The 20,965-nt window shown below is 54.2% G+C and overlaps 3 protein-coding genes and 1 non-coding gene across 8 annotated transcripts in view; 1 reads left to right on the top strand and 3 right to left on the bottom strand.

Annotated features, from left to right (window-relative positions):
- The first annotated feature begins 1,229 nt into the window (after nucleotides 1–1,229).
- On the top strand, nucleotides 1,230–7,899 carry LOC103552413 (RNA-binding protein Raly-like). 4 transcript variants are annotated; one of them, XM_008522380.2, is made up of 7 exons: nucleotides 1,230–1,336; nucleotides 1,678–1,756; nucleotides 5,235–5,288; nucleotides 5,371–5,516; nucleotides 5,664–5,777; nucleotides 6,067–6,209; nucleotides 7,153–7,899. In XM_008522380.2, exons 2-7 carry the CDS (start codon nucleotides 1,686–1,688, stop codon nucleotides 7,186–7,188), a joined length of 564 nt encoding a protein of 187 aa, XP_008520602.1. In that variant the 5' UTR covers nucleotides 1,230–1,336; nucleotides 1,678–1,685; the 3' UTR covers nucleotides 7,189–7,899. The 4 variants fall into 4 exon arrangements, with proteins under 4 accessions (XP_008520602.1, XP_070469982.1, XP_070469981.1 ...); XM_070613881.1 differs by lacking the exon at nucleotides 7,153–7,899 and having other exon boundaries at nucleotides 6,067–6,480; XM_070613880.1 differs by lacking the exons at nucleotides 1,230–1,336; nucleotides 7,153–7,899 and adding an exon at nucleotides 1,361–1,494 and having other exon boundaries at nucleotides 6,067–6,480.
- Nucleotides 3,851–3,921, bottom strand: TRNAG-GCC (transfer RNA glycine (anticodon GCC)). Its single transcript has one exon. It is a non-coding gene; the product is annotated as a tRNA-Gly (tRNA).
- A 755-nt stretch (nucleotides 7,900–8,654) lies between the features above and the next one.
- Nucleotides 8,655–10,288, bottom strand: EXOSC6 (exosome component 6). The gene has a single exon (XM_070613878.1). The coding sequence runs from the start codon at nucleotides 10,208–10,210 to the stop codon at nucleotides 9,392–9,394; it is 819 nt and encodes a 272-aa protein (XP_070469979.1). The 5' UTR covers nucleotides 10,211–10,288; the 3' UTR covers nucleotides 8,655–9,391.
- Nucleotides 10,289–11,504: 1,216 nt separating this feature from the next.
- Nucleotides 11,505–20,965, bottom strand: part of AARS1 (alanyl-tRNA synthetase 1) — a 28,228-nt gene continuing 18,767 nt past the window's right edge. For both annotated transcript variants that reach the window (XM_070613864.1, XM_008522359.2), the window contains exons 10-21: nucleotides 20,676–20,800; nucleotides 20,094–20,238; nucleotides 19,674–19,852; nucleotides 18,828–18,941; nucleotides 17,258–17,464; nucleotides 16,566–16,750; nucleotides 14,716–14,824; nucleotides 13,937–14,050; nucleotides 13,200–13,319; nucleotides 12,985–13,071; nucleotides 12,453–12,566; nucleotides 11,505–12,044 (exon numbers count right to left, since the gene is read on the bottom strand). In XM_070613864.1, coding sequence (XP_070469965.1) covers nucleotides 11,859–12,044; nucleotides 12,453–12,566; nucleotides 12,985–13,071; nucleotides 13,200–13,319; nucleotides 13,937–14,050; nucleotides 14,716–14,824; nucleotides 16,566–16,750; nucleotides 17,258–17,464; nucleotides 18,828–18,941; nucleotides 19,674–19,852; nucleotides 20,094–20,238; nucleotides 20,676–20,800 — 1,685 coding nt within the window. In that variant the 3' untranslated portion in view covers nucleotides 11,505–11,858. The remainder of the gene's footprint in view (nucleotides 12,045–12,452; nucleotides 12,567–12,984; nucleotides 13,072–13,199; nucleotides 13,320–13,936; nucleotides 14,051–14,715; nucleotides 14,825–16,565; nucleotides 16,751–17,257; nucleotides 17,465–18,827; nucleotides 18,942–19,673; nucleotides 19,853–20,093; nucleotides 20,239–20,675; nucleotides 20,801–20,965) is intronic.

Genomic DNA, 20,965 nt, shown 5'->3' with positions numbered 1-20,965 from the left:
ACACACTTAGACATGGTTTACCATTGATGGTGAACTTCCCAGACACTCTACCAGCCCCCTTGTGATAATTGGTCCCAGTTGGCAACCTGGTGGCCATTGAATGGTTTTTCCCACTTGACCCAAAGATTGGTCTCATGATCGAGGCCTCTTGAGTATTTCTAGTTTTGGGGGATAGTGATGATGTCTAGCCCAAAAAGAATGCCAGGCTGAGTTTACTGCTGTGCCTTCTACCTTGGGCATAGCAGGCATTTGTAGGTGTCCATGTACTATTGCCCTGTGTGGTGGACATGAATGTGATTTTCTGTCCACTCTGGACATTGCAAATGTGAAAATGACCACAGTTATGCATATATGCCAAGGGAACAGACACAGAAAGCCAGATGACATGGAGGTGCAGGTGCAGGGGTTTGCCTGGGTGCACGGGCATTTAACGTGTCCTTCAGTGGATGAATTAGGATCATGAAAAGAAGAGAAAGGCTGAAGGTTGGGATGCAAAATCACCAACTTCCTCCCAATTAAGCACTCGATTTGGATTGTCAGTGCCTTGGGGACATTGTTGCTGGTCTCCTTGTGCCTTGCCACTGCAAGCAGGTGCTGAGTAACTGCTCTTTGTGACGGTGTTGCAGGAAGTCTTGAGAACAGGAAAAGGAGAAGGCTCACATTTGCTACTTTCTTGGCAGCCAAAAGTGGGCCATGGATGATGATCAGAGATTTGGGAAGGAAGAGGGTGGGCTCAGGGAGGGGCTTCGAAGTCACAGATGAAACTCTGGGGTCTGATCCATACCCACAAACAAAAGCCAGAATTGATTTAATGGAGTTCCATTCATGTGTTCAGCAGACACCAAATGAGCACCTACTAAGTGCCAGGCCCTGCGTGAGTGGAGGGGATACAGCGGGGAGCAGGATGGGGTAGAGATGTTCTCTCCAGTGGTGAACGCTAAAGGGGAGGAGCCAAGAAATGAGATGATCTGCCCATCCTGGTGCACAGACGGCTGCCTTGTTTGATTTCTCAGCCCTGTCCTGAATGGGGTTCAGCTGACTCTTGACTCCCCTGCGGAGAGAGAGGGCACCAGGGTGCCCGAGGTGTCCGCTCCCCAGCCTGGGCCAACTACTCCCTTTGTTTCTCACTCAGAGCCACCCTGGCCATTTCAGATGCAGCCAGCCTAGAGGCTTAGCCCAGAGGCAGCTGTGGGGCGTGGGCCTGGCAGCAGGCAGGCTGGCCAGTGGGCGGGCAGACAGGCAGCAGGAGAACACTCGAGAATTAACCTCGACCAGGACTAGGCGTCCCCTCAGAGGACGCAAGGATCACGGACATCTCCTCTCCTGCCTTTTGAAGGTACACCCCCACATTCCAGGGCCTGGGCAATGGAGTTGATTTTAATGGTCACTGGGTATGGGGTTTGAAGGAAAGAGTAGACACTCTCCCCATTCTCGGGTTTGTTTTGAAGTGAGCCAAAGGGTCTGTTGGTCTCAGCACCAGTCCCCTGAGGATGGGTAGGTGGGCCCCAGGTCCGTCAGAGGCCAGGCCAGGCTGCCCACTGATCTGGCTGCCCACTGATCTGGGGCGGGCGCTTCCTTCCTGGGAAGGGCCAGCCAAGAGGCAAGCGGGGCGCATGTGCACCTGGCCCCTTCCTCCCTCCGCTCATGCTCTGCACCGCTCCCTTGCTCTCTCTTCAGATTTAGACATGGCTCGAGAGTACAAGCCTGGCCCTGCCCAGCCAAGCCAGAAGAGGCAGCGGGGCACAGCCATCTCCTGGTGAGTCTGTCCGGGGTTGCCTGCCGGGGAGGGAGGCTGGTCCCCGGCTTATTTAGGGCTCTGGGTTCCTCTGGGTTGGAACAAGGACCCCAGAAGTCCTGCTTAGTGCACTGCACATCCAGCTGGCTCGAGCTGCCCAGCCTATTCACTGTGGCACCTGAGGATGTCACTTCTCCCTCGGCCTCAGGTTTTTTCTGTAAACTGAGGAAGTCCACCCAGTTCATTCCAAGGCCGCTTCTAGCCACCATTCTGCTGGCAGAAGCAAGGTGCCCCCTCCTCCCACCTGGAGCGAGGGGACGTGGGTCCTTCCAAGAGGAGCCTCATTTGTGGGGTGCTTGGGGGCTTTTTCCAGGTAGAGATATTTGGGAAGTAGCAAATGGGAACGTTTCTAAACAAAATCTTGCCCCTAAATTGAGCAACTTAAAGAAATTTTAAAGAAACCTTTAAAATGTTTTCAGAAAGGAGCTCACCAACCTCTGCCAGCCAACACGCAATTTCACAGGCGTAACGAAGGTGTGTGTGAACACCGTGGCCCTGTTGTCCCCTTAGCTGGGCATTTGTGATGGCTGCGCTCAGCCCCTGGCCCTGTTGGGGCATCTGGGTGGTTTCTATCTTGCCACAGAGGAGACGGGGAGGCAGTGAGGCAGGCGGTTAATGTTAGGAGCAGCACTGTGTAAACACGCTGGTGCCGAAGGTTCTGCTTCCTTTTGGATTTCGCCTCAGCTCGTCTCCGCCAAAGTGGGATGGCAAGGCTGGGCTCAGGGGCTGTTTTAGGAAGTCTCTACACCTCCAAGTTGACCTCAAGAGAGATTAGACCAAATGCCTCCCTGCTAGCGGCAGCCTGAGGGTCCGCGTCACCCTGTGAGTGTGCCCGTGTTTCTTCAGTGATACAGAACTGCGTATGTGGTGTGTTGGTTTGCTGGCTCACATGTGCGCCTCTTATCTAGGGCATCTGTCTGTTGAGAGGGTTTTGTAATTATCTGTCCCATGGGAGGTACATGGTTCTTTCCCATAGTCCTCTCATGTGGTTTTTAACGTGGCCACTTTTGAGGCTGGGGGAAGCCCTTCCTCAGTTCTTCAGTTTCAGTCACCTTCTTCAGATTTCATACCCCCCCTCTCCCAACCTCCTTGCCCAGCAGGCTGGGACCCAGTCCTGTCAGCCCTCTGAGGGGCACATGTGGGGGAACAGGGAAGCAATGGGAAGTGACGACAGCTGTCTCACAGGGGCTCAGACTCCATTCAGAGAGACTCCAGCATTCATGGTCTGGGGCAGGGGTGGCCTCCTTAAGACCCGTGCCGCGTGTCCCCAGGGGATTCCAGAATGAAGCATGAAGCATTTCCCAGGGCCTGGGGCAGCATGGGTTTGGGGCAACAGTGGCTGAGTGACTGTGGCTGTGGTCCCTTTGGATGGTGCCCAGAAGAGAGGCAGGCTGGGAATGGGGTTCTGGTGGCTGGTGAGCTGCTGAATGACCTCTCCATAATAACTGATCAAGTCTGGGCCACCTGACTTGGGCCTCAAATTGGAATTTGTCAACCTGGAGGGAAAGGTTTGTGGTGGAAGGATTGCCCCAGGTCCTCTTCCCCTGTCCTTGCCCCTGAGGACACTGGAGGGGGTAGCTTGACTTCTGCTCACCACGCCATTCCGACGGTGCGTTTTACTTCTTTTTGAGGGAAGCCCAGGCTTGCAGACTGTAACCATTAGCCCAAACCAGGGGAGGGCTGCGGCTGCTAATCCCTGACCCCCTACGACCAGCCCGCTGCCCTTTGGGGAGAAAGGAGCAAAGCCACCCATCCAGGGCGCAGGCCTCAGCCTTTGCTGATGACCTGGGGTGGGGCGGGGACAGCAGAGAACCGCAGAGCGTGGAAGCCATCACGCCTAAAGGTCCCCCTCGCCTGCAGCAGCCGTGGCTGCAGCGGCGCATGCGCCCTAACCGCTAACCCCCCCCCCTAAGGCCCTGCCTCTGTCTCAACCCTGGCACTTCCCAAGTCTGTGTTCAGTGAAATCCCATTCTTTTTTGTGGCTCATTTCTGGCTGTTTTAAGAAGTCATTTTAGGGAAAAACGTAAGCAAGGGAAGGTAAAAGGTCTCTCCTTCTGCATTGGCCGGGAATCGAACCCGGGCCTCCCGCGTGGCAGGCGAGAATTCTACCACTGAACCACCAATGCTCTGGTAGTCTGGGTTCTTCCACGGCAGCTCAGGTGGTCTGCCACAGATCCCTGCGCTTTGTCTGGATTCTGCCAAGTTCTTGGAGCAGTCGCGGGAGCGAGGATGGAGATCCAGACGAGCAAGGCTTTTCCCCCGAGTGGTCGTGCTCAGCTGAGGCTCGTCACCTTGAGTCTGTCCTAGTCCCCAGCCCTCCCGGCTCGGTCTTTCCTGGCCTTCAGGGGTCTGCCTGTTTCCGGCAGCGCGCCGGGGACCCCGACCCTGCAAGGCCGCGGGGTGGGGACAAGCCATCCCCGCGCTCCGCTGGCTCGCTTTCCTTTCTCCAAGGTTGCGCCTCCCACCACCGGAATCAGCATCCCTGCGGTTCCCGGGCCGCCTACCCAGACCTCCTGAAGCCAGAAAGCCGAGGCGGGGGTGGCCGGAAATCTCACTCCCAGACCTGGGGACCTCGGGGGATGAAGACGAAAGGGGGTCCGAATGCCCTCTATTCCGCCCCAGTGGCCCTCAAAGGCCTCCCTCGCCTGGGCTGGGCCTGAGCCAGGGGTGTAGGCGCTGGGTACCAGAAAGTTGTTTTAGAAACTTCACTGCCCACATGCATTCCCCTCCCAGACAACGCATCACTTGCCCTAGGCGGAACCTGAAGCTCCTGCAGCTGTGTCCCCACAGGGCCTTCCTGCCCAGGCCAGGACCTAATTGTCTCTCTGCACGGATCCCCCAACCCTTCTTGGGCACCAGTTCCCCGGAGTGCGTGGTGGATGAGACAATGGGGTGAGGTCGGGCTGTGAGAACCCGGGACTTTCCAGGCTGGTCCTCTCCCAGGGCCTGGAGCAAAGGGGAAGGTGGCCTGGCCACGGCTTTAACCCTGCCTGGCTGGCTCTGCCAGTGCTGGGCCCTGCATCCTGGCATTCCCATGCAAGGATTAAAGGCTCGCACACCCACACTGTGGCTTGGGGCCCTGACAACTCTCCCTTTCATCCTTTGCCAGACTAAGATCCAGAACATCAGTAGTGCCTGGGTCAGGCAGAGGAGACTTTGGAGGGTCCCCCTCTGGCTAGCCAGAAGCCACCAGGCAATTGTCCCCCTCCTGCCACCTGGAGCCACTGGAAGGTGCTCCTTATCAGAGGCCAGCCAGGGGAAGCTGGTTTGCTGTGGTCTCCCAAAGAGACCTTGGGCAAGTGCCTAGTGGCCCTTTGGGTAGAGAATCCTGGGATTCTAAGGAAAAGCTGCATACCTCCATTTCCCCAAGTTAAACTGGGGTCTGGGCAGGGACTCTGGCCCTGGACACTGACCTCTTCCGCATTTGTCTCTTCCGCAGGTGCGGTAACTATGACCTGGACTACGAGGGGTACAGGGAAGATGTCCCCTACAGGTGGGTGGGTCCTGCCCACTTGGTCCTCTGGGCAAACGGATGGGGCTGGTTGGCCTGACTCCCTCTTCGTCCTGTCCCATAGGGTGTATGAATACCGCAGGATCCCTCCACTCCTCAACCGTGTGCCTGTCAAGATCCGGAGGACCCATGTGGGCGTCGGAGTGAAGAGCAGCTTCAGTCCTCACAAGGTCCCCAGGAATAGCCAACTGCCCCCAGGGCAGATAAAACGTGAGTGAGGGGGCACAGCCCTCACCTGCAGCAAAAGGGAGGAGCTGGGCAGCCCTTAGCAGTGAGGGCAGGCCTGGGAGCCCTGGCAGCACTGCTCTCTGCCCCCTGGGCCCAGTGGGGCACCAACTCTGGCCCCTCTCCCGACAGTGCGGACTAAGGAGCTGTACTCCATCAGAGGGGAGCTGAGCCAGATCAAAGCCCAGGTGGACTGCCTATTGGAGAGTCTGGAGCGCATGCACCAGCAGAGGGAGCAGCATCCAGGTCAGGCACCCCCAAGAGTGGGCCCAGGCCATGTTCTTAGCAGGCTCCAGCTTTTCCTATTCCTGAGGGTGCCAGGGGCACTCAGGGTCCTGGACCTGCTGTTCCTGTCTGCAGGGCTCCTCCCTGCCTCCTGGAGTGCTCTTCCCCCGCCCCCTCCCCCCACTCCCTCTGGCTGTTCTTGTGGCTTGAGGACCCTTGTGGCTTCTGGGTTGTCCTATCACCCCCACCCACTCAGCAGCTGGCTGGGACCTCCAAACCCAGCCATTGACTGGTGACTCTCCTTGCACAGGGACAGAGGACAGTGAAGACAACAGGAGCCCTGATAGTAAGGGTTCCTCATGCAGACCTACTGAGCCCCAGCAGGAGCCCAGGGGCCAGAGCGCCCATCCAGAGGCAGACAGCCCCAAGGAGAGCACAGACCCGGAGGAGGCAGTGAGTGGCCTGACACCTCCCCCTATCCTCACCCTCCTTGTGTTTGGGTCCTTGTGGCCTCCCTATGAGCAAGGGAGGGACTCGGGCTTCTGTGGGAGCCCACAGTGGGTTGGGGGAGACATATGACTTCAACCACAGGCAATGCCCAGGAGAAGATGGGTCCTGCCCTGGTTTTTATTCCAACTAGGGATTGGTTGGCTCAGCTGGACCAGTTCTGGGCTGAAATACCATCTCATCCTGGAAGATGCAGGGAGGGGGGTAGAGCTTTGAGCATTGTAGAGGGAATGTCACAGCTGTGCCCTCGGCCCCAGATCCCTTGCCTGAGAACCACCTGGTAAGCTTGTTAAGACTCAGATTTCTGCCCTTTTCCTGTCCGGTGCACTCACCTGCTGCCCCAGGGTCTTTGGACTGTCTGCATTGTACTATGCTCCCCAGGGAAGCTGTGGCACAGACCTTTCTGGATGGAGAATATCCACACCTGATCTGATAATGACCCTTTGTGCAGCACTAAAGGGCTGGAATGTTCCCTGCCCTACCATATCCTCCTTCCCTATGGGTGGTCCCTGAGGCAGGCCAAGCCCCCACTGCTATTTGGGCCATCTCAGCAAGGCTGGGGCTGCTGGGGAGTCGGCAGTGATGAGCTCCCCTTCCTCCACCTACCAGCTCTGCCCCTGGGCCTGCTGGGTTCCAGAGGGCCCTCACTGAGACCGAGGCCTGAGTCACATCTGGGAAAAGACTGGGCTAGATGGAGAGAATGCTTTCTTTTGTCTGGTGGTTCTGGGTTCAGGAAGAATCTAGAATAGCACTGAGCTGCCAGAGCTGCCAAGAAAGGGAGGTGGGGGTGGGGAAGACTGGGAGATGTTAGCAGATGGCCCTCCCTTTCCCAGCCATACCGTGCATCTTAGCCCTCCTGGCCAGAGTCCTGCTTCTGTTTTTCCTACAGGTGAAAAATCACGCATCTGACCAGGTCGGCCAGTAGAAGGTGGAACCCCTCCGGGCTCATTAGCTCTAGGCACTTTCCCGGGTGGCTCCATTCCTTCCCTCGTGTGGTTTTTCAAAGGCCTCCCGATCGCACCCACGCAACCAGAGTCTGGAGTGAGGGCAACGGGAAGTGGAGGCACAGCTCATCCAGACCAGCCAGGAAGCCTCCCTAAGGGTAGCTTTAGCTTTGCAGGTAGTTTCCAGATGATAGTCCAGGGACTGGCAGGGACTGGAGGGAGGAGGCACAGAACTGTCCTCATGAAGGTGAGGCCCAGTCTTGCAAGGAGCAGCTGGACAGGGTCCCCCTGGGAGTGCCACTAGCCCTGTCTGACTGCAGGTGCTGCTTTGGCTGCTCTTCTCCCCTCCCAAGGCCCCGCCAGTCCTGTCTGGCTGTGGAGCATCCTAGAGCAGCTGGCCCAGACAGCTTTCTCCAGCCACAGTGGTGCAGAGGAAATGTACTCCTGTTCCTAGTCGGTCTTCCAGTCTGAAACTGAGCTTTAAGGTCCTCAGCACGTGCCGCACATAACCCCTTTTGGTTCCAGACTCCCCATCTACCCTACAAAGCCATCCTTCAGAATAGGGGTATCATTTTTAGGTCCCCTTTCTATTTTGTCTTTTGCTGGTGTGATACTATTTCAGATCTGCTCTGGAAATACTACATCAGAAGGGGAAAAATAAAGTTTCTATTTCTTTTCCCTGGTCAGGGGTTCTTGGTGTGGTCTGAGAGCCTCATTCTGGTCCTTGGGCTGCCCCCGGCCAGCCCTTCCTAGAGAAGCTGAGCAGGCCTCTGGGACACACAAGTTCAGAAGCTTATATCAAACCAGGGCACAGAATGGGGACCAGCCTGCCCTGCCTTCCTCCAACCCAGACCTGAGCACAAACCCAAGGGGCTTAGGAGCCACACAAGAAAATCCTACCCTTGTGGTCCAGTCATCCAGGCTGGCTCTGCCCTACAGAATGGCCAGGCTGCATCTGGTTTTCCAGCGTCTGGAAACTCCTGCTCCTGGCAGTTCATCTGCCCTCTCCCAGGAGCCAAGACTGGACAAAGGCACCAATAATGAAGCCAGCCTGGGCCCCCATTTCTTATCAGCAGTGGAGGTCTCTGGCTGTGCTGCTCTGCACATGACCAAGGAAGGATGGGATCTGGCTTCCACCCAGAGCCAAACCCTTCCCAGCTACCCAACCCTGAGCTATGGTCTTGCAAAGCACCAAACCAGAGGCTGGGGGTGCACCCAGTGTGCTCCTGGAGCCATACAACCCTTCTACTCTTGTCACACGTCAGCAGTGGCCCTGACTCTGGCACCTGAGGGGCAGTTTCTCCTCCAAAACTCATTTCCCTACATCAACCTTTGCAGCTCCTTCAGTTTCAGCTGGTCTCTTCTGCTTGTGTTGGTGTAAGGGACAGGACACACTTAGGACAATGCTGTCCCAAGCCCTGGACACGAGGGGTCTAAGATTGCACTATCCAGCTCAGAAGAGCTTTGCTCTTTTTTATTCATGTGCGTTGTTTTAATAGATTTTTTCCTTTTTCTCCCCAAATCCCCTGGTACATAGTTGTATATTTTTAGTTGTGGGTCCTTCTAGTTGTGGCATGTGCCTCAGCATGGCTTGATGAGTAGTGCTATGTTGGTGCCCAGGATTCCAACCGGCGAAACCCTGGGCCGCTGAAGCAGAGGTGCCAACTTAACCACTCGGCCACGGGGCCGGCCCCTTAGCCTTGCTTTTTAAAATCCTGTACCAAGAACCACCACGATAGAAGGCTTTTTCAGATATAAAACAGTTTTGTTTTTGTTTTAGCTCAGCTGTAAGTGAGAAGGCACAGCTTCCTTGTCCATTCCCTCAAAAGCAGCCCAGCTATACAGGAGGGAGTCACTGGCTGGCCTGCATAGGATCCACCCCTTACAAGACCATAGCTCCAGGTCTCGGAAGTCCTTTCGAACTTGGGAGTCAGGTTGCATCACAGGTTTCTTCAACTGGTTCGTAGATGGCAGCCAGCTCAAGTAAAGTTTCTTTGACGGAACAATTCGTAAAAAGCCCTTCCAACACACCTGTCCAGGGCATCAGTTCCGCGCAGGCCTCCCCAGATCCTCTCCCGCGCTCTGAGTTCTCAGCTCAGCCCAGCATGGAAGCCGAAGGGGCGGGTCCTTTCGGGGATCGCGGCAGCTCGGTCCACGGCGTCCGTCGTTGCCCTGGCTTCTGGTTCAGAGCGGCGCGGCGGCGTCCCTCCGGCGGGCGGCCCGCACCAGGCACTGCTGCAGGACGGGGTAGAGGCGCTGGCAGCCCTCGAGGCCCAGGCGCACGGCCTCAGCCCAGCTCTCGGTCGGGCCGCCCTCCCCGCTGCCCAGCAGCCCGGCCACCTGGTTGAGAACGGGCATGAGCGCCACCGTGAGGCCGGCGGCGGCGCGCTCCTCCTCGAGCCGCGTGGGGTCCAGCAGCCAGGTGGGCGCGGGCCCCGGCGCACGGCTCAGGCCGCAGCCCACCACCAGGTCGTACATCTCGACGCCCGCGTCGGCCAGGGCAAGCGCGGCGGCCGTGAGCGCGGCGGCCAGGGCCGAGCCGCCGTCCTCGAGCAGCAACGCCGACACCTCGAGCTGCGCGCGCGGGTAGCGGCCCAGGCGCACGGCTGGCTCGAGCGCCTCCTGCAGGGCCAGCGCCAGCTCGCGCTCCTCGCCACCCCCCGGGGGCGCGCGGCGCCGGCGGCCCGCGAAAGGCGCGCGGCGAAAGTCGCAGAGCAGGCGGCCGCGCAGCGCGGCCGGGGCCTCGCCGCCCGCTCCGGCCGGGCCGCCGCCGCGCTCGCCGCCCTCGGCCTGGCGCGGACCAGACACGGCGCACAGCACCTTGGTGCCCCCCGCCTCCAGGTAGGCCGAGCCCTTGGCCTGGCTCAGCAGCCCGGCGCGCGCGTACACAGGCCGCAGCCGCGTCGGGTCGCGAGCGGCGGGCGCCTCCTCCTCGTCGGCGGCGTACAGCTGCGGCGGCTGCGACTCCTCCGGGCCGCGGATGCGGCGGTGGTCCCCGGGCATGGCGGCGCCGGGCGTGTGCGCCGCTTCCGCCCGCCCGGCCTAGCGTGCGTGCTCTTCCGCTCGCTTAAAGCCGCGCGCCCGCGCGAGGGCTGTCGGGATTGCGGAGGGCGGCGCCGCACCGCCCCCTACTGCCCTGGAGGGAGAAGGGCGAGTGCTGCCCAGCCCCCGGGCCGCAGCAAGAACGCGCAGAGCTCGATGGCTTGAGGGGTGGATAGACCGACAGGCCTGCGGAAGTGGGACCTGGGCCGGCCCGGGTGACCTCTAGCCTCCTGGGCCAGGGCAATCCCAGGGCGTGTGTCTTCTGCCTTTCACTTGTGAAGGTTGTAATTATTTTAGTTTTGCAGTTACTTGTGTGACTATTTTATATGTGTTCCCCACTGCCTTGCCCAAGGGGGTAATGACATTTTGTCTTGTTCACTCCTGTACCCTCAGTGCCCTGGCTGGCATAAACGCCTGTTGAATGAGTGAATGGAACTGTCTCCCACACCGGATTGTGTAAGCTCTTTGTATCCCTAACACTCCTCACCTGGCACGTTTCTTGTGCCTCCCCTGCCTGCTTCTCTCACTCCGAGTGAGGACAGCCCCTCACCCCCAGGCCTACTTGTGACGGCTGGTCGCTAATGCTTCTCCCAGTATAGACCTGCTTTCCCTTCTCCCTCCACATCAGCATGGCTGAGAGTGACCCTGGGCCCCAGGGCCAGCCTGTTGTACCCAGGGGACATGAAATCAGCCAGAGCTGGCACAAGCAACCAGTACCTTTAACCTCCCTGCACACTACTGTTTCCAAACCCAGCTGTCTTCAGACTTGGGTGAAGGTACTCAAGGCTAGGGAAGGGTCTCATGCTCACTGTCCATGTGAGGGGGTGAGGGGAGGCAACGGATGCACCCCAAATACCTCCTGTACCACAGAACACCTCTGACCCCACACCCCAACCTCAACATCACGAGGGAGGGGAAGAGGGACAAAGGCCTAAGAAATGGAGCAGTTCCAAGAAAGGAGCCTCTCTGCTTCCAGTAACCCCGTGGGTCATCTTCTGTTGAATGATAAATGTTTCTCTCCATCTGACCCTGCCTGTTCTGAGGGCTACCTCCACAGACATCTTGAGGGAATCCCAGGGGCTGTTCCCAAAGTTCAGGGGTCTGGAGCTGGTCTCAGCAGAGCACTGCAACCAGAAGCCAGCTGGAGGCACAGCATTTATTCCACAGACACCCAGGGAGCCGTGGGCCATTACACGGGGGGTACCTATTAGCAGGCAGGGGGACAAGGGGTTAGGGATCACACAGCATCATCAAGTATTGCACATGGTCCTTTTATTCTCTGCAGCAAAAACGATTCCTCCCTGCAGACCCAGAGCCTTAGGTCTGCAGAAAACTATAGACACAAGCATGACAATGATAAATAGCAATCCTGGAGTAGTGGTTCTAGACAGATGGCGCTGCCATGGAGGGCTCAGGGCAGAAATGTAATGTGGGCATTGAGTCACAGGCTGGCTCCTAGGTAAGTTCCTGTTACTGCTGGGTTAGAAGAACAGATGGTGCTGTAAAGATCCCAAGAGTCAAACGTCCTTGTGGTGGATGGAGAGCTCCTGGCTGGACGGATGTATCCAGGTGGTGGGGAAACGCTTCCCAGTGGAAGCCATCCCTGCCCTCAGTTCTTCACATCTCCCAGGCGGAGCTGGGCAAAGGAAGTAGCCAGCTGCAGCGCCTCCTGCAGGCAGCCCACGTTCTTGCCTGTGGCCTGAGCAGACACATCTTTGCCACCACCCTTGCCATCCATCAGGCCTGACACCTGCTGCACCCACTCGCTGGCTTTCAGGCCCCGGTTGGCTGCATTCTGGAACACAGGAAGGGGATGTGGAAATCAGGGCATGGGATGGGATTGAGGGAGACAGAGAGAGGGGAGAGAAAGCAAAAGGATGGAGTAGACACACACCCACTCCTGTCCTGGGTGATGTGCCAGTGCTGACACAGATCCTACAGCTGGTACCATGGCCAGGATGAGGCATACTGAATGGCAAAGCCAGGTAGCAGCCAGCAGAGTTAAACATATCCACCAAGGAGAGGGCCTGAGGGTAAAGGCTGCTGAAGGAGGTGACAAACAGGTGGGCAGGAGAATGGCCATGTCTAACAGGGATTGCACAGAGACATGGGTCTTGGCAAACAACAGTAAGAAAAACCAAGCTCCCTCAGAAAAGCTAGAGACACCACTTTCCACTGGCACAAGGCTGCGGGGCATTCTGACCTGGGGGACTTGACACAAGCACGTGATTTTGCCAGCTTCATTATCCACTGTGAAGAGCATGGCAGACGTCTGAGGGGAATGCGTCTTGAAGAGCTTCAAGGCTTCATTCAGGGCCTGTGGGGAGAAGCTGGTGTTGGACCATGGCCCTGGGGAGGCGGTCATGCTCTCCACAAGTGCAGCGAGTTTGTGGAGCTCAGTTCTCAGAATGCTCCCCACCCCTCACGCTCACCCCCTTCTAAGAGCAGGTGCTGGTCCCAGGAGCCTGTATGGGGAAGGACCCAAGCACAGACGTTGCCCACACTCTGCCTCTGAGGTTTGCCTTCCACCTCCAGGAGCCATAGCTCGCCAGCCACTAGATCTCTCCAGGGCTCAGCCTAACCTCAATTCCAGAGAGTGGGCCCTCAGGCAACCATTCCACTCAGAGCCACAAAGCTCACACTTCAGCCACCAAAGGGCTGATGAGACCCCAAGAAAAGGAGATAAGCAGTGGACAGGCACAGAGCAGTGTCTGGAGCCCTAGCCCCTAGGTTGCCTTGGCTGAGGCGCCGCTCTCCATCTCCAAGATGACGAGAGGCTGGTTGGGGTTGCTGTCAATGAGCTGCTTTGTCTTCTCCAACACCTGCAAGGAAGGAAGTCCAGAAGAAAGGCCTCAGGTCAAAGGCCCAGACTCCAACACCCTGACAGCAGTTTGCACAGCTTTTGCTGGGTAAATCCTCCCTTCCAGCCCCCAGCACTGCCAGGACTCACCCGCTTCTGGACATCAGCTTTGCTAGCCCGGTCTAGGTCATCCATGATCTTCTTCAGAGATTTGAGATTCTCCCGGAATTCATCCTTCTGCCACTGGGGGATGACTGCAGTGGCCAGGGCCTAGAACCAGAAACAGAATACCCTGGGTTCTGGGCCACAAGGAGCTAGGATGTGAGGCTCCAGCCAATCCCACGCTTCTGGCTTTGAATACGAAAGTCCCTGACTAGTCTGGAAGGAGAAAGAAAACAAAAACCAAAAAGGTACCCACTGGCCTTGGAAGCAGTCACTTTACGAGCAACTGCAATAGTTGTAATGAGAAGGGGTAGAAAGAAAGGGGCAGAATAAAGAGAGCTGGGATCCCCTGTAAGACCTGGCCCCAGCAGGTAGTGAACACACCTGTGATGGGCTAACAGGAAGCCCTGAATATCAACAAACACCAGGAGGCCTGGAAATAGTGGGCACCCACGGCACCTCCCCCAACTCTCAACAGCAGTGCCCACTCATGCTTGGAATGGGTGCTCCTGCCATCGGCAAGGGGGCAGCAGGAGGTTCCAGGGGCCCATAGACCAAGATCCATGGAGCCCCCTTTTCAAGGCTGGAGGACAACAGCAGTCAGGCAAAGGCCCACTGCAGTGAGAACCAGGACCTGAGAGTTCTTCAAGAACAGGGAGTGTCTGATTCCTCAGGCCTGGGACCCGGCACTGAGGGCTTGAGGAGGGAGAGGGAGGCCGCCCTACCTCACCCAGGTCAGCAATCTCCCTCTGCACATCCTTGTTTGGCGCAGTCTGGGCTTTCACTTTGCCTTCCATGACAGAGAGAGATTTCTTCAAGCTCTCTGCTTTCCGGAGGGCCTGGGAGAGGGACATTGGGAGGGGTAAACTCCGGGTCAGGTAACTTTCAGCTTCACTACTCTGTCTGCACACAACTATGGCAAGCACTATTAATGGCAGGCTACGGAACAACACATCCCAAGACACCAGAAGCTTCTCTTCTCTCAGGGAACAAATGTTTGCAGCCTCATGCCCCAGACAGGAGCACCTTCCTCACGCCTGACCAGCAGAAAGGCTGCACTAACTCGGGTTCAGGGGGTGACCGAGAACTCGTGAGTCAGGAGCCCTTCTTACCCCATGAACAAGCTATAGTCCCCACCGCTAGAGCAACTGTCTCCGTCTTCCATGCATCTCAAACTAGGCACATACCCCTAGGGAGATGTGGGTAATTACTGGAGCACCAGAAGCCACAGCAAAACTATGGCTGACCCTCCTACACATGGATATATGATAGAGTAGATGGCAGAAGTTACATATATTTTTCAACATTAAACATAAGATAGCTCAGAAGTCTTGTGCAGTGGTGGCTTTCTCCTGCCAGGTAGGAGTAACTGAGGACATTTTGGGGGTAGCACTGTACTTGCAGTTCTGACTGCAGCAGGCACTTAGCTGTCTGCACTCTGGACTCACAGACTGGGCTCCTCGTGCTTTATTCAAATAAGCTACAAGCAGCCTGATCTGCTCACCTTCTGGGCTTCGGCACCTGTGACAGCAACAATCCTCCGGATGCCCTTGGCAATAGCTTCTTCACTCACAATCACAAACGCTCCTGCATGACTTGAGTTCTGCAGGTGCCTGAGGGCAGAACAAAAAGTCTGTGGTGACCAGGAAGCCCAGGTGCCCTGGCCTCCTCACTGCACCCTGGGGGCCCTTGGCTGGGGGACACAAGCCCTGTGAAATAGTCGCTCCTGGGAAGCTCCCCCAAGGACAGTGGGGAAAGGGAATTTCAGAATACAGCTCTGGCCAGGAAGGGGAAAAGATCAGAGGAGGCCTGGGGCGGAGAGCATTGTGACACTGAGCAAGACACCACCTTTCCGAGCCTCCGTTTTCTCATGTATAAAGTGGGGATAATTCTCCCTCACAGACTGTGGTGAAAATCAAATGAGATCAAACAAAAGTGCTTTGTAATCCCTAATACCCAATACAGTGTTACTGCTGGCGTGCTCTACATTCATGCACATTTTTAGTCGTCTTTGGTAGAACAAAAGCTACATTCTTCTATCCTTGCTCACTGGCTGAGGAAATTGGAGATTACCTTTAAAATCTTACCACAACTCCCTAAACAAATAGGTTTTATTCCCCAGTTGCTCAGAGAACCTCAAATGCTCATTAACTCTCAGTCTTTTTTTTTTTTTAAAGATTGGCACCTGAGCTAACAAGTGTTGCCAATTTTTTTTTGCTTTTTCTCCCCAAATCCCCCCAGTACATAGTTGTATATTTTAGTTGTGTCTCACAGTCATTTTGCGAGGGTGGTGTAAGGTCTTTGAAAGCTGTTTCCTGTGCTCTGAAGAGCATCGTGTCAAGAGATATTAAGGCAGAAGTGGGACTCACTGGAAGCAGTAATTCAGTTGGGCAGAGGGAGGCCTGGAACCAGATCTCTCCCCACCCTCCACATGCCCACCCGCTCCCTGCTTGTCTGAGGCCTCAGGAGGCCCTGGATGGGCTCTACCATGACCTTAAGAATGTTCTTTTCACAGGCCAGCCCCATGGCTGAGTGGTTAAGTTCACGTGCTCTGCTTTGGTGGCCCAGGGTTTCACCAGTTCGAATCCTGGGTGCAGACACGGCACCGCTCATCAAGCCATGCTGAGGCAGCATCACACATGCCACAACTAGAAGGATTCACAACTATAAATACACAACTATGTACCGGAGGGCATTGGGGAGAAAAAAGGAAAAAAATAAAGAAAGAAAGAACGTTCTTTTCACTAAGCTGCTTTTGGAAGCAGGAACTTCCCAGGCCACCATGACTGTCCCAAAAAGGCCCCCAAGGGCTATGGAGGAATCTAAGTTGGCAGAAACCAGAGGCTCTGCCAAGCCAAACTGCGCTGGGTCTACCGTGTGGCCTCACTCAGGTGCTCTGAGACAACGGTGAATCGCCCAGATGCTGCTCTAGTTGGCAAAGGGAGCTAAGTGAGGCCCTAGGAAGGGAAAGGGGCTAGGACCAGATGAGAAGTTCAAAGCACTCCACGGCCTTGCTGAATCCTGACTTCAGAGGCCTTCTTGTCAAGATCAGCCCAGGGAACAAGCGCAAGCAACTGGGTGGCAAGTGTTAAGATAAGCTTTTTCACTTTCTCCTCCTAGGAAGAACATTTCATCACAAACCCTGGAAATGTTAACGTCAGACACTGAGGGGTCTGACTGGAGCAAGAGGATGCTAAGATCTTGGGAATGCTGTTTGGCAAGTGTATTTCTGAGGAGTTCATTTCAACCTTAGAAAAATGAGAGCTATTCTAGCCTATTATGCACATCCTCCAAGGGTAATGCCAAATTAATAAAAAGCAGGTGACCCTGTCTACCGCTCCCCAAGGTACTCACGTTCCCCCACAGAACTCAACAGAAGTGAGGGAGCCAGCAGGACCAGAGGGGTCGTCCAACAGCTCCGACACTGGAACCCCAATGGAGACGACTCGCACGGGGTCAGGATAGGTTTCATCAAACACAGCCCGCAGGCCCTGGATGGCTTTAGCTGCTGCCAGGGAACAATCCTGGGTATAGACAGGCTGCCATGGAAAGAAGACAGAAAAAAAACCTGAGAGATCTTCTCTTGAGGTGCAGTGGGAAGCAGCAGGGAGAGTATGGTCTTGCAGGCAGGACTCTGGGTTTCTAACCACGCCTCTGCCCATCATGTATCCTGAGCCTCCTGAAATAAGGCACCAGGTGTAAAGTCAAGGGGATCTAAATAGGAAATTTCCAACTATTTTGGTAAACTGTGGACCAAATCTTATGACAGACACGAGTAGAAGATCTCTGGTTGTTCTAAGGAGGGAGTGGAGCAAAGACCTCTCTGCGCTCCTTCCCCAGAGGCCCTAGGTCCCTCTGCTGAACACTGCCATTGCCCCCCACCCAGCACAGTTGAGAATCACTGCTTTAAGAAAATCTGTGTGCAAGACAGAATATGGTATGATGAAGTGAAAGCATCTGGAGGGCTGAGGCTCCGTGGGTAGAAAGTGATGATACGGGAAGGAGTGAGGTTCATGACCCAAGAGCTTACACATAATCCAACCTACCTTGGCTGCCTCAATCATCTCATTAGCAATCTCCTCCGCCTTCTTGATCTGCTGGGTGGACATGGCTCCCTTGGCAGTGAAGTCAAACCGAAGGCGGTCAGGAGCAACCAAGGAGCCTCTCTGGTCAGCCTCCCCAAGCACGGAGCGCAAGGCAAAGTTCAGAATGTGGGTAGCTGTATGGTTGCTCATGACAGGCCTCCGTCTGGGCTGTAAAGGACAGAGCTGGCTGCTGGAGAGGTCTGCAACAGACTGCCAGTCACCCAGTACCTGCTCTCCCCTTCTTCCGGAGTATTACAATTTAGTTGGACACGTGGCTGCCCAGAATAAAGACTACATTTCCCAGCTTCCCTTACAGCTAAGTGTGGCCATGTGGCTAAGTTCTGTTCAATGGGTTGTGAGGAGAAGTGATGCATACCCTTAAAGGGAAGGGGCACGCCCTCCCCTTCCTCTTTGCCTCTGCCTAGGACAAGAGTTGGCAAACTGTGGCCTGAGAGCCAAATCCAGCCTATTGTCCCTTTCTATAAATAGGTTTACGGGCACATGGTCACACCCATGTATTTACACATAGCCTACAGTGCTTCTGTGCTACATCGGCAGAGTGGAGTATTGTGATAGAGACTGTATGGCCTGCAAAGCCAAAAATACTTACTATCTGGCACTTGACCAAAAAAGTCTGCCAACCCCTGGCCTAGAAAACGGATCTGATAGCTACCTTCTTGGACCATGAAATCAACGGCAACACCCCACCAATAATGGCAGCGCAGGAAGCAAGGAAAAGCTGGGCCTCCTGACTGTGTAGGGGCAGAGCCTCTGTATCAGCTTAGACTTTTAACTGAGAAACACATTTCTATCTTGTTTTAAACTACTGTTACTTTGGAACTCTGTCACATGCAACAGAACCTATTTCTTAATACAGGATCCTTGGCTCCTAAAGAAGTATCTGAGGTTAACCCAGACAAAGGCAATCCATGAAAATGAGGCTATAGGATTTCAGCTGAAATCATCGTGGTCTGACTTGGGAACATAAAGATTTAACTCTCAGTTATAGGCCTCCTAAAATTTACTCCTGCACTCTACTTACAATAATCTACTTATAATTTCACTCAGGAGTGACAATAATGATGGACCAATTTAAAGCTGAAGGAAGAGGTGAATTCCTCTCACAATGTATACGTATATCAAATGTATACATGTATACCACAATGCAGACTTTAAATATCTTAAAATTTTATATGTCAATTATAGCTCGACAAAGCTGACCTTTTTTTTGAGGAAGATTCACCCCTGAGCTAACATCTGTTGCCAGTCTTCCTCTTTTTTTGGCTTGAGGAAGATTAGCCCTGAGCTAACATCTATGCCAGTCTTCCTCTATTCTGTTTGTAGGCTGCTGCCACAGCATGCTGACAAGTGGTGTAGGTCCATGCCCAGGATCCGAACCTGCAAACCTGGGCTGCCAAAGTGGAGGGTGCCAAACTTAACCACTATGACACAGGGCCAGCCCAAAGCTGAATTTTTTTAAAAAAGATGATTACTAACCAGATCCAATGATAACCAGCATAATGCAACTCACCTCATCAATAAACAGCCGGACCTGATCCCCAACTTTCAGGTTGCCATAGATTGTTCCTATGTGTAGCACATACCCTCCACGCACCTGAGCATTCTTCACGGTAAACTCAGTTTTCTAAAGAGCCAAGGAGGAGATCAATAAATAAATAAATTCGTGTGTATATATATGTAGATAGAAAAAAATACAGAGAATGTAAATGTTCTCTATATATGTAAATAAATTTAAATATATGTAAACTCTATATATGTAAATTACATATATATCAACCAAGACTGTGCATATATATACATATATACCATCATTACTATTATATATGTTATATATACATCCATTACACACATATATACCATTACATATAACATATATATATACACACACATACACACATATGCATATATACACACACATACTCATCCCATTAAGGAGAGTCTTAGAGAATTTAAAGCCATCTCAAGGAAACTCAAAGCCCAGCAGACTATGCTCATGGTCTTTCAAGACCAGAGTCAGCAGTGGCAGAGCTAGAGGCTGAGTCTTCTACAAGGACGTCCACCCTCCACAAAGCTGCCTCTTGTTCACGAGGAGAGGCTGGAAGAACCTAGGATCAATCTATGCAGCCTGGCTGCAAGGATCTTGCTACAAGGGGACCCAATGGCCATGAAGGCAGCAGAGTGCAAGCAGCAGCAACCTCGAGCACATAAACATTGACAAGGGAACCCAACCCAAAGATCAGCGGTATCTGCTCCTCAAGGCGGCAAGTGCTGAGGAGCCACAAAAAGCTACCCGAGTCCAGGCCCAGCCCTTGAGCAGACCCCCTCCCTGGCTAACAAGGAAGAACTGTTGGCTCACATCTTCACTGCTGTCATCAACCTTCACCAGGTAGCCTTCATCGTAGATCTGCCCTCCTTGCTCGGCATAGAAACAGGTCTTGTCCAGCACCACTCCACACTCCTGGCCCGTGGACACTTCTTCCACAAACATCTTATCCCTGCGCAGAGCCATCACTGTAGCCACTGCGCTCTCAAACACTTGATAGTAGAAGGGGGAGAAACAGGATCAATGACTTCGTCTACATATTCATAGCTGGCTTTTGCTGGATTCTATTTCTCAAACTCTCCTTAGGTTCTAATTGTCTCATTTTATTTTGGAAGCAAACCCATGAGACTCCACGAAAGAGCTTAGCACACTGGTTTTCTACCAGAGATATCCTGGGTACCTAATCTTGAGACTTGTCTCTCAAAAACCTCCCAGATAAGCACAGTAACGTACCGTAGCTCCCACTGGAGTCTGAATAGTAATTATACTTTGGGGAATCGTCTGTTGCCTCCAGACCCTTTTCTCGGAGCTCTTCAATAGCATAAATGTCCAGCATAATGAGGTCTTCCCCACCAGCTCCCTTGCCCTGTGATTTCAGCTGCCAGTAAGAGAAATACGCATAAGTTACCCTAATGTAGAAGAAAAAGAACTCTGAAGAACTGAAAATTGCTAAACTATGCCCCATGTAAAGTTCTAGAACAGGGTTTTTAATCTCAGCACTAATAATTTTTAGGAGCAGGTATTTCTTTGTTGTGAGGTGCTGTCCTCTGTATTATAGGATGTTGCGCAGCATCCCTGGCCTCTACCCACTAGGTGCCAGTAGCATCCCTCCCCTAGTTGTGAAAACCAAAAATGTCTTCAGATGTTATTGCCAAATGTCCCCTTGGGGGGCTGAACTGCACCCAGCTGAGACCCACTGGTCTAGAGAAAAAGAGAATTTCAAAGACTTTAATGGAGAGAAACTCTTGCTTGCTTTGCAGTCAAGTCCTGCCTTGCTTCGTGTTAGGATTCCTGCTCACTCCCCAAATTCTTTACCTGGGCCAGTTTCCTCTCCTCTTCAAAGCCATCCATATCTACCACCAGGCCCTTCTCTTCCGCTATCAGTCCAGTGAGATCCACTGGAAACCCATAGGTGTCATAGAGGAGCCAAGCAGTGTCCCCTATACAGCACAAAGGAATTGTGTCAGAATAACATGGACAGCTCGCTTCTTTTCCAGCCCAAGCCCTTCCCAGGAAGATGATGGCAGTGACAGAAGTGATTAACGAGACAAGGCAAGCTAGGATTGGTTCTGTGCGCTTGTCAGAAAAATCCATTAAGTCTGGAA

This window comes from Equus przewalskii, chromosome 3 (assembly GCF_037783145.1).
Source record: "Equus przewalskii isolate Varuska chromosome 3, EquPr2, whole genome shotgun sequence".
NCBI classification, from domain to species: Eukaryota; Metazoa; Chordata; class Mammalia; order Perissodactyla; family Equidae; genus Equus; species Equus przewalskii.
This window is presented reverse-complemented; position numbering and strand designations above follow the sequence as displayed.